Source organism: Oenanthe melanoleuca, chromosome 2 (genome assembly GCF_029582105.1).
Source record: "Oenanthe melanoleuca isolate GR-GAL-2019-014 chromosome 2, OMel1.0, whole genome shotgun sequence".
NCBI lineage: Eukaryota > Metazoa > Chordata > Aves > Passeriformes > Muscicapidae > Oenanthe > Oenanthe melanoleuca.
In genome coordinates this window covers 106,337,037-106,349,958 of record NC_079335.1, presented here as the reverse complement: position 1 = coordinate 106,349,958, position 12,922 = coordinate 106,337,037, and the positions used below count along the sequence as shown (strand labels likewise).

At 41.0% G+C, this 12,922-nt stretch overlaps 1 protein-coding gene across 2 annotated transcripts in view; it reads left to right on the top strand.

Annotated features, from left to right (window-relative positions):
* Positions 1-954: 954 nt before the first annotated feature.
* DNAJC13 (DnaJ heat shock protein family (Hsp40) member C13) overlaps positions 955-12,922 on the top strand; it is a 56,165-nt gene continuing 44,197 nt past the window's right edge. For both annotated transcript variants that reach the window (XM_056485037.1, XM_056485036.1), the window contains exons 1-3: positions 955-1,158; positions 8,449-8,529; positions 12,840-12,915. In XM_056485037.1, the coding sequence (XP_056341012.1) occupies positions 8,462-8,529; positions 12,840-12,915 (144 nt within the window). In that variant the 5' untranslated portion in view covers positions 955-1,158; positions 8,449-8,461. The remainder of the gene's footprint in view (positions 1,159-8,448; positions 8,530-12,839; positions 12,916-12,922) is intronic.

Below are 12,922 nucleotides of genomic sequence, written 5' to 3'. Positions count from 1 at the left end.
GACTCCAACTCCCAGCCCTGCACAGGACATCCCAAGAGTCACGCCATGTGCCCAAGAGCATTGCCCAAAAGCTTCCTGAATTCCATCAGGCTGGCGCTGTGACCACTTCCCTGGGGAGCCTGTTCCAGTGCCCATCCACCCTCTGAGCGAGGAACCTTTTTCTAAATAGCAGCCTAAACCTCCCCTGACTCAGCTTCATGCTGTTCTTAAGAGTCCATATGATGATGAAACGGATATTAAAAAAAATTAACACCTTTGGTTCTGATCTTTTTCCACCAAGATAGTTCGTTCCATTTAGCTTTTTCTTTTTCTTTTAGCTTTTTAATGACACTGTTTTAAGGGAAAGGCCATAGCATTCTAACGCAAGTCATTCTAAAAAAATATTCAAAATATTTATGCCTATCAGTAGGCATTTTAAGAAGCTCGTGTTATAATGCTGCCGTAATTTACAACACTTCTGGGAAGCCTTACATCTGGTATAGAATATGGGGAAGTTGCCGGGCAGCTCAAGAGTCCCGTAACAAATCTGCAGAGTGGTTAGCCAACCACATAAATCAGTGATTCAGTCTCCGCAGCCTTAATGTGGCATTTTAACATCGCTTTTACAGTCACGTAAGTAATGCAGACAATTAAAGAGCGTGCTCTGGGTTTTTAACTGTTCAACGCGCCTTCCACGGCCTGGAGACGCTCGGGCGGGAGCCCACCGGTCGCCCACAGCCCTCAGGCGACGCGCAAGCGGAGCGCGGCACGGACTTTGCCCCCAGCGGCGCAGCGAGCACGCAGGCAGCCATGCCGGCTCCCGGCAGAATAAGGCAGGGCAGGGCAAGGGGCGAGGGAGGGGATGAAGGAAGGAAGCAAGGACGGAACGAGGGAGGCGGCGGGAAGGGGGAGGCAGCGCGGAGCACATCAGGTGACCGCGTCCCGTGACGGCCCCGGGCCGCACGGCGGCTGCGCCGAGGGGGCGGTCTCGCTGCCCGAGCTAAGATGGCGGCCTCCAGCGCCAGGCTCTGAGGCAGGGGAGCGGTGTAGCGGCTGCCGCCCGCCCGGCCGGCCGGAGGGTGAGGGGTGAGAGCTCCGCTCAGTGCCCCTTCGCCCTTATCGCCGGGAAGGCGCATTGCTGGTGGGGGCAGGTCCGGGCAGCGCGGGCTCCCCGGCCAGGTAAATCCCAGCGGCGGGGGCGGTGAGGGGGCGGCGGCAGCCCCCGCCTCCTTCCGCGGTCCCGGGTGGGCGGGCGGGGGCGCGCCCGGCCCGCGGGGCTGTGCGGGGAGCGGGTTCGGGGCCGGGGCAGCGGCAGCGCTGGCTCTGCCGCCCGGGGGCTGATGCTGCCCCGGCACCGCCCCGCTCCTGCCCCAGCCCCACCGGGAGGGGCCCGGGGCCGTGCGCTGGCGTCCCGCGTCCCCAGCGGTACCTGTCACCAGCCGCTCGCTGCCCCTCGCGTCCTGTGTCCGAGCAGAGGAGTGGGCTGGGGGCGTTCTCCTGCCTCAGCCCGCCCGGTGCTCCCTTCGCTCGGCGTGCCCCGCACCTGATGCGGCTTCTGTAGCCTCTGGGCGGAATTCGTCCTCTTTCTTAAAAGAGTACTGGCGTGTCCATTAATAAAAGGCACGTTATTTTCCTTCTCCTGCCCTCAGGTCAAAATATACCGTCAGGAGATGCTTTGGGAAATAATTTATGAAGGATGGGAGACATGTGGCGGAGATACGCTCTCAACAGAGATGAGATTTTATTTCTTTTTTGAGTGCTAACAGTATGCCTGAGGAGCATGAGCAGAACTAGATGCATCTTCCCGAAAATCTACCCTTAATGGTTTTATTTTTCCAAGAGCGTTTGAATTTCTTCCATGCATGCTTTTAGCTTGCTTTTTGTTTTCTGAAAGTCAAAACAAGTAGTCATATTGGATGGTTTTCTGTCTGCGGTGAGCTGCCAGCAGTCTTTGGGATAGATTTTCCTGTCGAGTGGTGTGAAGCTTGTGCTGTATAGCTGTGCCTCTACCAAGGGCCGAGTTCTGGGCCATGTTAAGTGTCTTAGCACTTCAGGTTGGGAGGGAGAGGTCTTTTTTCTCTTTCTGGCTTGGTGCTCGCAAACTGAGGGAGTGTTTGAGCATTCTGCTTGGGGGGGAATCAGGTCTAGAAGTTTACTCAGAGACTTCCTGTGATGCACTTCATCTCTGCTCTGTGGCTGCTTTTGAAGTTAATGTAATCTGAAATGTGTTTTCCCTTTTTCTCCTGTGCTCTTTCACAAATAAGGTCTGTGATGGTTGGAGTAGATGAAATTGATTAGGTAACTGCTTTTGTTTCATGTTACTGAGTGCTGGTTAGGGAAACCTGCATTTCAGAAAATACTCCTTGTTTTAGAATTTAAGTTCTCTGAAGCTGAAGTCTTTTTTGTGGTTGTTGATTATTGGATTTGTCTGTGTAGGCTACTTGCATGTAGGGAGATATGTTGAAAAGGGGGAGGCTGTTGAAGGAACTACTAGTGACTTGAGTTTCATTTTAGGATTGAGTTAGGAAGATGCTCTACAAACAGTCTGATGCATAAAATCGAAACAGCATAACTAGTTTTACAGATGTGAAAACTATGCTTGGCTCTAGCCTGCTTTAATTCATAGATATTCAGCTTGGTCTAATTCCTGCCTACTATAGGCAGCCAAATGCCAAACCACTTAACTAGAAGTTACTGGCACCTTTCTATTATTACTGACAGTTTTTTTTCACTTGCAGCAAATAATCTGAGTGTTTGGAGTCAGAGTTGCATTTCTGTCCCTATGTTCTAGGAACTTTAACCTTGTATTTTAGCCTTGTTGGAACACATTTTTTAAAAGATTTATTTTGTATGTATTGCTTGCTCTTCTGGGTGTCATGTGGCATTTTTCATAGTTTCCAAACACGTATTTGTCCTGAGGGACTGAATCACTTTGTATTTCCAGATTTTAAGAGATATGCTGAGGCTTGGTCTTTAAAGCCAGATCTGTTTTTCATACTGTAGAGGTGACTTTGCTTTTGACTTGTTTGAAGCTCAGTAAATGACACTCACTGACTTAATAATTCTTCTGCTGGCATTCAACCGTATCTTGAAATGTTAACCTTCAACTGCTTAGCTTCTTCATTTGCTTCCAAAAAACTATTCTCCTGTAAAAAAAAAAAAAAATTAACAACTCTCTTGCCTCACTAATAAAACAGAACATTATTCTGAGGAAATATGACAGAATTGCTAAACTATGACTAAAAGGAACACTTTTTTTTTGTCCCTCCTTCCTTCCATTAGTGAGTATATAGTTTTGTTCTGGTACTCACCTATCTAGCTGGTGAATCAGATTGGTTCAATGGTAAAGCAGAATGCTAATATAAATTTAAAACAAGATCAGAATCTTCCACATTTTTTCTTATCCTCAACACTAGTCCCCAGGGAGGGAATGGGTCACCTGGAGGATGGAGTCTGATGTTGCCACCATGGTAGTAGTAGGGCTGAAATTCTCAGCCTGTTTCTGTTCTGGGCCACTGAATGTGGGGTTGCTACTATCAATGTGGCAGGTGGCATGTAGCTTCTTTTAAGGATCTGGTGGATTTTATCTCCTTCCCCTCTTACAAAAAGGCCTGGGGGTTTCTACACTACAGATGAAATCAGTTTCCACAGCTAATTAGACTGTAGTACTTTAGGAGAAGAGTACTGTTCAAGGAAGAGGAAAAATTAATTGTTGGAAAGAATGTATGAAGGTAAAACTCTGCCAGTTAGTGACCACAGCAGTGGGAGAGGAGACCGAGGCATAGACAGCTAAAACATTTCAATGCAGGAAAGCTCACTTATTTAAATAATGGTTTTAAAGTTACAGAGGTGTAGATGACTAAAAATCAGGCTCCAGAACTTTAAGCTAGCAGGCAGGTATGTAGAACCACAGAATAACAGAACCTTAGGAGTTTTTTTTTTTTAGTGCTTTGCTCTCATTTCTTTCCAGTTGGTCCCTGTACTTCTGCTCATAGTATGCCTTCTGTCTTTCAGAAAACTCACATTTGAGCTTGCTGTATCTGTCCCTGTGTAGTAAAGACTTTCCAGGAACTCATAATCAGCCATGCTGGAATAAGTCTTTAAAACAAAATCACAGTTTCGTATCTTCATTTCTCTTCTTCTTTTGCCCAGGAAATCACAGTTTCTTATCAGTGTTTCTTTTACTCCTCCCTGCAGTGGAGCAGAATAATAATCCTGTGTGAGGCTCTGAATCCTACCTTGTTAAATCTTCATTTAAGAAAGATACTGAGGCTTTGTAATAACAGAAAGATAATATAATCAGGAAAAAACTCAATCTGAATTCTGTACTAAACTTTGAACCCATGTCCAAACTTCTGACTTTATTTAATAAATTAAAGGAAATTTATGTGTAATTACAGCTGTGTCTATTGCTTTGATGTCTGCAAGGTCACAGTTTTTCTTCTGACTCCACAAGTGCTGGTTTGAGACTGACTTGTCTCAGTTTCCTGAAATGGATTGTTTTCCCAGATGGTAGTTTTTGTCTAAAGAATGTGAAATCCTGGAAAAGTGGAAAGTGCAAGTTGAATATAGCTTGTGTAATATACCTACTTGTATGAAAGGTCCCTTTCGACTCAAAACTATTCTGCGATTCTTTGTCACTTAAACTGAGGCAGGGGGAGTCCTGGAAGCAGTTCAGGCCCTTTAGTTTAAGGGGTTGCTATTTCTAGTACATGAGACATGCAAAAATGTGGTTTCAGCTCTTCCCCTAAAGCTGTTTCACTGCTATTTACAGTACTACAGGAACCAAATAGGAAAGTATTGTTGAACTTCAGTCCTGTGAAAAAGCTGATTAAAATATCCAGGGATATTTTGGACAGTGCTTTAGTTAGGCTCCCAAAAGAAGCTACAAGTTGTAGACAATACTTTGCCTGCAGAATCCTTGGATTTTTTGACTGCGGTCTGCATTCAGCATGCCCACTCTGAACCAAGCAAATAATGTTTATAAACTGCTACTTTCAAAGTAGTTTTGGCCTCTGCTCCAGTGGAAATGGTCCAACAGGGTGTTTCTATAATATCAAACCTTTAAAAACCATCAGTATGGGATATGCAATAGCTGTGCTGTGAAGTATTCAAAATAACCTATGAAGTTGTTGACTTCTCTACTCCTAGGTACTGCAGAAAACACTAAGATGATTGCTCAGGTTAGTGCCTTGTTGCCCTAGATGCTCTTATGAGTGAGATAACAAATTTCACTCAGTCTTTGTATTAGGTCAGCCACCTTTTTAAAGGTCATTGAATGTGGGAAGAAGAGGTAGCAACAATGTTGTCTTCTTTTAGGAAATTAATATATAACTAAGCAGGCCTCTATAGCTTATGCTGGCAATATGGCTTAACTTGAATAATGGTGAAGCCTGGTGTGTTCTGCCAAGTCAATGGTTATACTGTCTTAGGTGCTAAAACAAGAGTACTAGTGAAAGAGGGATGCCACCCTGGTTCTGCTGGAATGAAGTGAAGGAAGAGAACTTATTGGTTTTTTCTGAAATATCTTTGTCTATGGTATGAACTATTTTTTTTCATCTTGTTATTACTGTGGAATCCAAGACAACTGGAAAATAATTGCTGGGCTTTACCACAGCAGCTCAGAACACTAGGCTATTGTTAGCCTTTTCTCTCAGTTAAACTGATGGAAAATGTGTACAAGAATTAATTGTTGCTAGATTTGGGCATATACTGCCCCTGTGGTAGTCTCCTCAGTGGAAGGGATGGTTGCAATTACTGTCCAGAAGCAGAGTGAGTAAAGCATCAAAGCTAAATGATTTTAGTGGCTTTTCATCTAAAGGAAAAAGCAGTCTGGTGAATTTGTCACTTGCACTTCAAGTACAATAAATACTTCATCCATCATTATACTGATTCTAGTTAGATGCTGGTGCTGAAATTGCTGAAAGCTTCTGGTAGCTCAGAAATGAATGTTTCCTAGTTCTTTATTATTTGGAGTAGGTATTTGCAACCTTGAGAACATGTTGCTTTAAATACTTTAGAGCAAGTGATGTTCGGGTCTGGAAGACCTAATAGAGCTTGGTAGAGGAGTCTGGTATTGGTGAAACTGGAATTACAGATAAATAGATCTTTTAATCCTGTACTTAGTGGAGCTAGTCTTGTTACAAGCCTCTTATTTTATTTTTACTAATACTTCAGTCAATGTCAAGAAAATGGCTTTGAAAGAGAGGCATAAAGATTGAGTATATGGCATGTTGTTCTGAAAGATAACTTTAAAACAAAATTACCAGATATCAAGTGTGCTGCTGTACAGTAAGTTCTGTGTAGTTTGGATTTAGCATACTGTTCTGATTCTTATACATGGTAATAATAATCATACTTCTTAAACCAAGTGAAATGGAGAACTTCAGGAGTAATAATAGAATTCTTTAGGTTGGAAAGAATCTTAAAGATCATCTAGTTCTAACCTCACTGCCATGGGCAGGAAGGCTTTTCACTTGACCAAGTTGCTCAAAACTCCGTCCAACCTGGCCTTGAGCATTTCCAGGGCTGGTGTAAAGGATGCCAGGAACTTCTCTGGGCAGCGTGTTCCAAGTGTCTCACCATCCTTACAATAAAGAATTTAATCCTAACATCTAACCTAACCCTCCCCTCTTTCAGTTTGAAGCTGTTCTGTCACTACATGCCCAAACCCCCTCTATGGCTTTCTTGTTGGTCCCATTAGGTACTGGAAGGCTGCTTCCCTCCTGCCTGTTGATTGCACCACACTGCTTGCTGTCAGCAGCAGACTTGCACAGAGTCCACAGTTCATATCCCTGACAAAGGTGTTAACACAGTGCCAGTCTCAATCTGCACCCCTGGGGAATGCCACTTGTTATCTCCACTTTAACGTTGAGCCATTAACTGCAACTTCGTGAGTGCAACCCTCCAGACAATTCCCTATCCACTGAGTGGTCCATCTGTCAAATGTGTGTTACTTCAGTTTAGAGGCAGGGATGTCAGGCAGGGGACAGTGTCAAATGCACAGGTCCAGGTAGATGATGTCAGCAGTCAGTAGCCCCTCATAAAGCTTTGTTTCCAAAAACTGGTTTTAGATAATTTAACTTGCAAGTGATTGGAGTATTAACTCAGAAAATTGACTCAAAGACTGAGTCATTGAAACACATAAATACTGCTCTTCTCTCTTCCCAGAGGCAGTACCTCAAGTTTCCTTCAGTAGGTAGTGATGATTGTGCTGGTTCTTCACCTGAGGGAAAGAATTCTAGAGTTCATTTTGAGCAGCTTATCCGTTCTTCATGCTTATGACTCCATAACTGCTACAGCCTTTACTCAGAAAGAAAACAACCTGAGGTTGTAGAGGGTAGAAATTGGTGATGAGGTAATGTTACAGGTCATCCATCTCAAAAGAAGAAATCTTTCTTTGCAAAGTCAAGCAGAGTGACCTGAATGTAAAAAGATAAGGAGTTGTTATCTAACTTTCAGTGGGGTACTGTCTGGGATTGGGTTACTTGAGAGTTGCTTCAGGCAAGCTGCGTTCTTGCAGACCAGCATTAGTGTAATGTTTTGGGGGATACCACCATGTTATTGGTGTGAACCTGAAAGTAGTAATAGGGAAGCCTGATTTAACACATTTGAAAAGCTAATGCTGTAGCACTAAATAAAAGAGTAACAACTTCACTCTTGTCCTTAATCAAGGAATGTCTGCTTAAGTTCCTTGTATATGCAATAACAGCATAGTGAAGTAAAAGGGAGATTAATTTCCTAGCTACTCAACATGCATTTGTTTCAGGCATTGAAAATAGTAGTGCTTAGAAGCTTTCCTTAGAACTTAGCAGCTCCTAAAGCAGCGATCTACTCAAGCAGATGTTGGCAAGTTTCACTAAATTCCTCTGTGTCTGTGTTCAGGGAATAGATATTCCTGTGTCAAGCATGTCAGGATGTTAGTGGTGAGATTGCTTAAACTTTTACAGCACAGGAATAGTACTTAGTCAGCTCTTTAATCACAATGCTTAGCTAGTAAGTAAGTAGGTTTCTCAACCTCAAGTTCTTTTTCAGACTGGAAAACAAACTGTTCTTTGTATGCAGGTATCTCCTTACTGTTTATTTCAGAATTGCAGTAGGACTTTTATTTAGCTGGAGTTACTGATAGAGGCTACTCAATTTTATATTATATGATTTTTGGGATTAAAGCATTTTGGAGATGATATAAAATATACTTGAATTTGAACATGTGAAGGTGAAGTAAAAGTAGAGTGGTTGTAATATGGCAAATGGGGCATAACTTACCAGAACCTGGTACTGTTAAAGAGTAGCTAGTGTAGCAAATGCAGTGAAGAAACTAATAATTTTTGTGCAACTTGGTCCATGTATTGTTTGATAAACATAAGTTTAAAAACAAAGTGTTTTTGTCTTGAAGCATATTGATGATTAGTGAACTTTGGTTTTAAAAAAGAATCCTGAGTGCTAACGGGATGTTTCCTTTGTTTCTAGGTCTTGGCACAGAATGAATATAATTAGAGAAAACAGAGATCTTGCTTGTTTCTACACAACAAAACATTCATGGAGGGGAAAGTAAGTAGTTTGAAGTTTGTTAATTTTGGGTTTTTTGTTTTTAAAATTTTGAGTGATGTTTTTCCTCTTTTATTGGATTTAACTGCATAGTTTTAACTTCATCCAACTGGTGAATGAAAATTGAAATAAAGGCTCCTGCTGCTCAGTGTCTGAACTAAGTGCATCTTCACTAGAATTAGTTTGGATCTTAAACATTGTGGTTTAGCCTTCCTCTGCTTATGCTCTACACTGCCTCCACTGCAGTGTAGCTCTGAAATGGACTACCTGACCTCATCACTTCTAAGTCTCTTGAGGTTACTATATAAACCACTTAATTTAAAGTGGAAATGTTTCTTCTCTGAACAGGTTTATGGAGGGGTAGTATTTTATGTACTTTAATAGATGAGGATCACTACTCCACACATACACTTAAGAAGTTGTGTAACAGATTATCTGTTAAACTACTAACCTAGATAATTTGAAGAATTCTGCTAATAGAAATAAACCTGATCCTAATGGCGGTCTTGGATCTAAAAATGAATTTTTGGTGATGCTTCTGTCTGCAAAGGCTTGGGAATGTGTAATAAAATTATTCACTAAGTTATCATAACTGGTATCTGTTATGCTGTGTCTGAAGTCAGCTGTTATATGACTTTATTTGGTATGCTTACCCACTGTTCCTTTTCAAATGCATAGTATCTCTGTAGAATGGGGCTTTTCCTTGCTATCTAAACATCAATATAACAAAGAGAGTGGGTTATCTGCACCTTGGGAGCATGAGAACTGCTTGGTTCTAATGGTTTTATGAAGAGGTATTGTCCAAATCTGTTGTTTGACCAGTAAATTGAAACTGGTTGGGTTTGTTTTGTTTTGTTTTTTTTTTGTCTGGGTGACACATTCATCCTATCAAAGACTGAGAATACTGAGAAGGAAAGGAGAATGGGCTTGCAAGGAGCAGCAGTCACGGATCTTTCACAGCTGTGCTTTGAAGAACGATGAAGTTGCTTCAATGTCTAATCAAAGAGCTCCCTGCTTTTTTGTCATCAAAAATTAAAAGTCTGGGTAGTTCAGAGTCCAGACTAGACTGAGCAGCTTTCTGAGTGCAGAATCTTTACCAAGTCAGAGTTTTGATTGACTTGAAAGAAATTGCTTAATGTTTAGTTTTATCTCAGTAGAATTATGTCTTGTACTTGTGTAAATTGAGTCTTACCTGAGTTATGATCCATGCATTTGGAATCTTGTGGACATGGATGAATAAACTACTTCCCTTAGTAGCAGTAGGATTGCAGTAGAATATTAGAACAGTTTGTCTCTCCTAATCGTTCTGTTCCCCAACAGAAAATGTCTGGTCTCTTCCTCAGAATTTTCTGTGGCATATGTGCAAGTTTAGTGTGCGTGTGATTTGAGCCAGTTGTTGAAAATCAAATACATAAACTTCAGATTTCTTCTTTTGCCCAACTCCTCTCATTAAAGAGCCTGAGGCAAGCTCTTAAAGTTATGATCTCGAACCTTGATGGTAACATTCTGGTACACTTACAGAAGTCTTAATAGAACTAGTCTAAAGTCTAGAACAGATTTAGTTTAAAAATACAGTGGTGTGTTAATTCTTTTATAGGGAGAGGGAAAGAACAATTTAGTAAGTAGTTGCCTCTTGTTTGTTGCAGCAGAAGCTTATTTGACTTTGAGTAATTTTCAATTTGAATTCTTTAGTCCACTCAGTTCATACTTATACATTCTCAGTATAATCTATGTATAACATTAAAAAACCCTATAGCTTAATGTGTGGTGCTAAATGAGCCTGAATCATTTTGACTACTCAGAGAATTTGTCACTTTGAATATGGGCTCTGTGTGTCCATAGAGTATTTTACAGTAGTGCAAATGATGGTGCTCTCCAGTGTTAATTTGTAGATCTGTAAAATTAATGAAGATTGTTTTGTTTTTTTTTTTTTTTTTTTTGGGTGTGGTGGTGTGAAATTTATCTGCCAGGTTCATTCCAATTAAAAAGATCTTTCTAGTGCTTTGAAATAACTAGTGAACAGGTAATAGCCTTTTTACAGGGAAGAGGACATTTGCTTCAACTCTTCTAAAAACAGCCTGGTATTAGACAGCACTGCAGAGTAGTTTGAGAGATAATTAGTAGTAAACTCTTCAAGTCCTGGAGGTATGAATACATTTCTTACGTATTTATAGGTGAAGTTCTGAACAAAAGTAAGCCATGTATAAGAGCTGACTTCTGAGTGTCCTCTGTTCGTGAAACAAGACTTGGTCTTCTGAATTTACCTATGGAGAGGAGACAAGGGAAATGGCAGCTCAGCAAGACTGCTGTTTTGTCTTGTGTTCCTTGTCCCATCACATATTAAGAATGCTGGATAATAAATGCTTCCTGAATCTTGAAATGTAGGTTTGAGCATAAGGGGAGAAAAGGAAGGGACTATGATGTTTGGAAGCTGATCTTCAGTTATGTATAATGGTTGCAAATCCTTACTCTGCCACAAAGCACTGTGCAGCTCATAGTAGGCTAAGGAAGTAAACAAAACCTTGAGCAAGTAATAAAGAGCTTTATTATATGTGACGTGCTGTTCCAAAGAACTTTAGATGAACCTTATCTATGAGCCGTATAAAAGACAGAATACCTACCTACATTGCAATGAGAGGGAACAGTTGTTTTCTTTTTATGAACTAAGAACTGGAGCATTCTTTGACAGGTTGAATATAGTGGAATTATTAGCAGCTAGAGTAGCTTCAAACATTCTGCTTCATTACTTCATTACTTCCTTGACCTGCATCTTAAATAAGGAAGTTTCAACTATATGGAAAAACAAATAGGTTTTGCAAATATGTTAAACATCCTTAAGGTGACAGATCAGTTCAATACAGATGTTCCAGAGCTTTGAAGAAAATAAGCACTTGTTTTAATTCTTAAGTAAATTCTGGGCCAGTAAAGGCATCAATTCACACTGATTTATTTGAATAATAATGGAAAATGGAAGAATATTAAGTTTGTGAGATTGCGTAACTGTCAGGTAGAAGCTCTTGACCTTCCTGTTATGTAGGAGCTGCTCTGAATGTATTTGGAGCCCAGGCAAAGTTTGACTTTGACTAAATGATGGTTTGTGCTGTCACTTGTTTGTCAAGTGAGAGAGGGAAAAGCACTGCGACACAAGAATGCAGAGGAGGATAGAAGAAGTGACCTGCTGGTTCTTGGTGAAGTCTAACATGGCACAGATTCAGATTAATTAAGCATCTGGTTGATATTATCGTTTCCAAGCAAATGCACAGTTTACCCAGAACTGAAACTTAAATTCCTACACTGAATCAGTTTTAGTCTGGACGACTAGCCAAAGTATTTTTATTAGTTTCAAGTTCAAGAAAGGCATCCATGTTCAGATGCTGTTGCTTTAGTCAGAGGATAGTATTGGCTCTGGTTCAGGTTTGGCTTTACTTTTTGGGCTGGATGGCTTCCAGATGGAAGCACCCTAGAACATGGTTTGTGCAAGTAATAAGGTATTATTAGTGATCTGCTGTTTCAAACTCTGCTTAGTTATGTTTCAAAATTTTCAGATTCAGAAATATGTAAAGAGTCTTTATTTGTTCAGGGTATATTTTGAAGATTATCTAGGAAATGAAGCCATGGTAAGGCTTCAGTTTTGCACTTGATGCATCTAAATTCTGTAGCTTTAGGTCATTGCTGCTTGTATCTGATACATCTGAAACTCAAGCAACTACCTTGCTATTTTTTAAGCCCTGTGACAGTTGACATATCTGTGATATCGATGCACGATGGCTGTAGCTGTGGTGATCTGAGTCTTTCTAGAGTTTGGTAGCTTTGGTTTCCCTCAAGATGAAGAAAATTAGGCTTAACCATAGTAGTACTTTGACTTGGCACAGTATTGTGAGCAACTGTACAAATTGGATTTCATGTTAAAACTATTGGCTGAGGCAGCTTCAGACAGGTGCTTTAGACTATGGCAGGAATGGTTGGGTTTTTTTTTTTCCCCTACCTGTGTAGCCTTCTTAGAATTTATTCTGGTCTGGTAGTACCTTTCAGTGCGAGTTCCAAAGCCAATCTTTGATCCTGACTTAGCCACTAACTTTGGAAAAGGTAGGCATAAGTAAATCTATTTAGTGGTATTTAACTTATATGTCCCCTTTATGGATATACAGAAGAGCTTAACATATGATAAGGGTAAAATGCAAGCTAACAACAAAGAAAATTTCATATCCATTTCCTAACAAAAACCTTTGTATATCTTCTTAAGATCATTTTTGCAGTTCAGCACAGGTTTTCCTGTGAGTTCTGGGGAAACTTAACACTCTTTTGTATTTTAGATATAAGCGGGTCTTTTCAGTTGGAACCCATGCCATCACCACATACAACCCCAACACCCTGGAAGTTACAAATCAGGTAACTG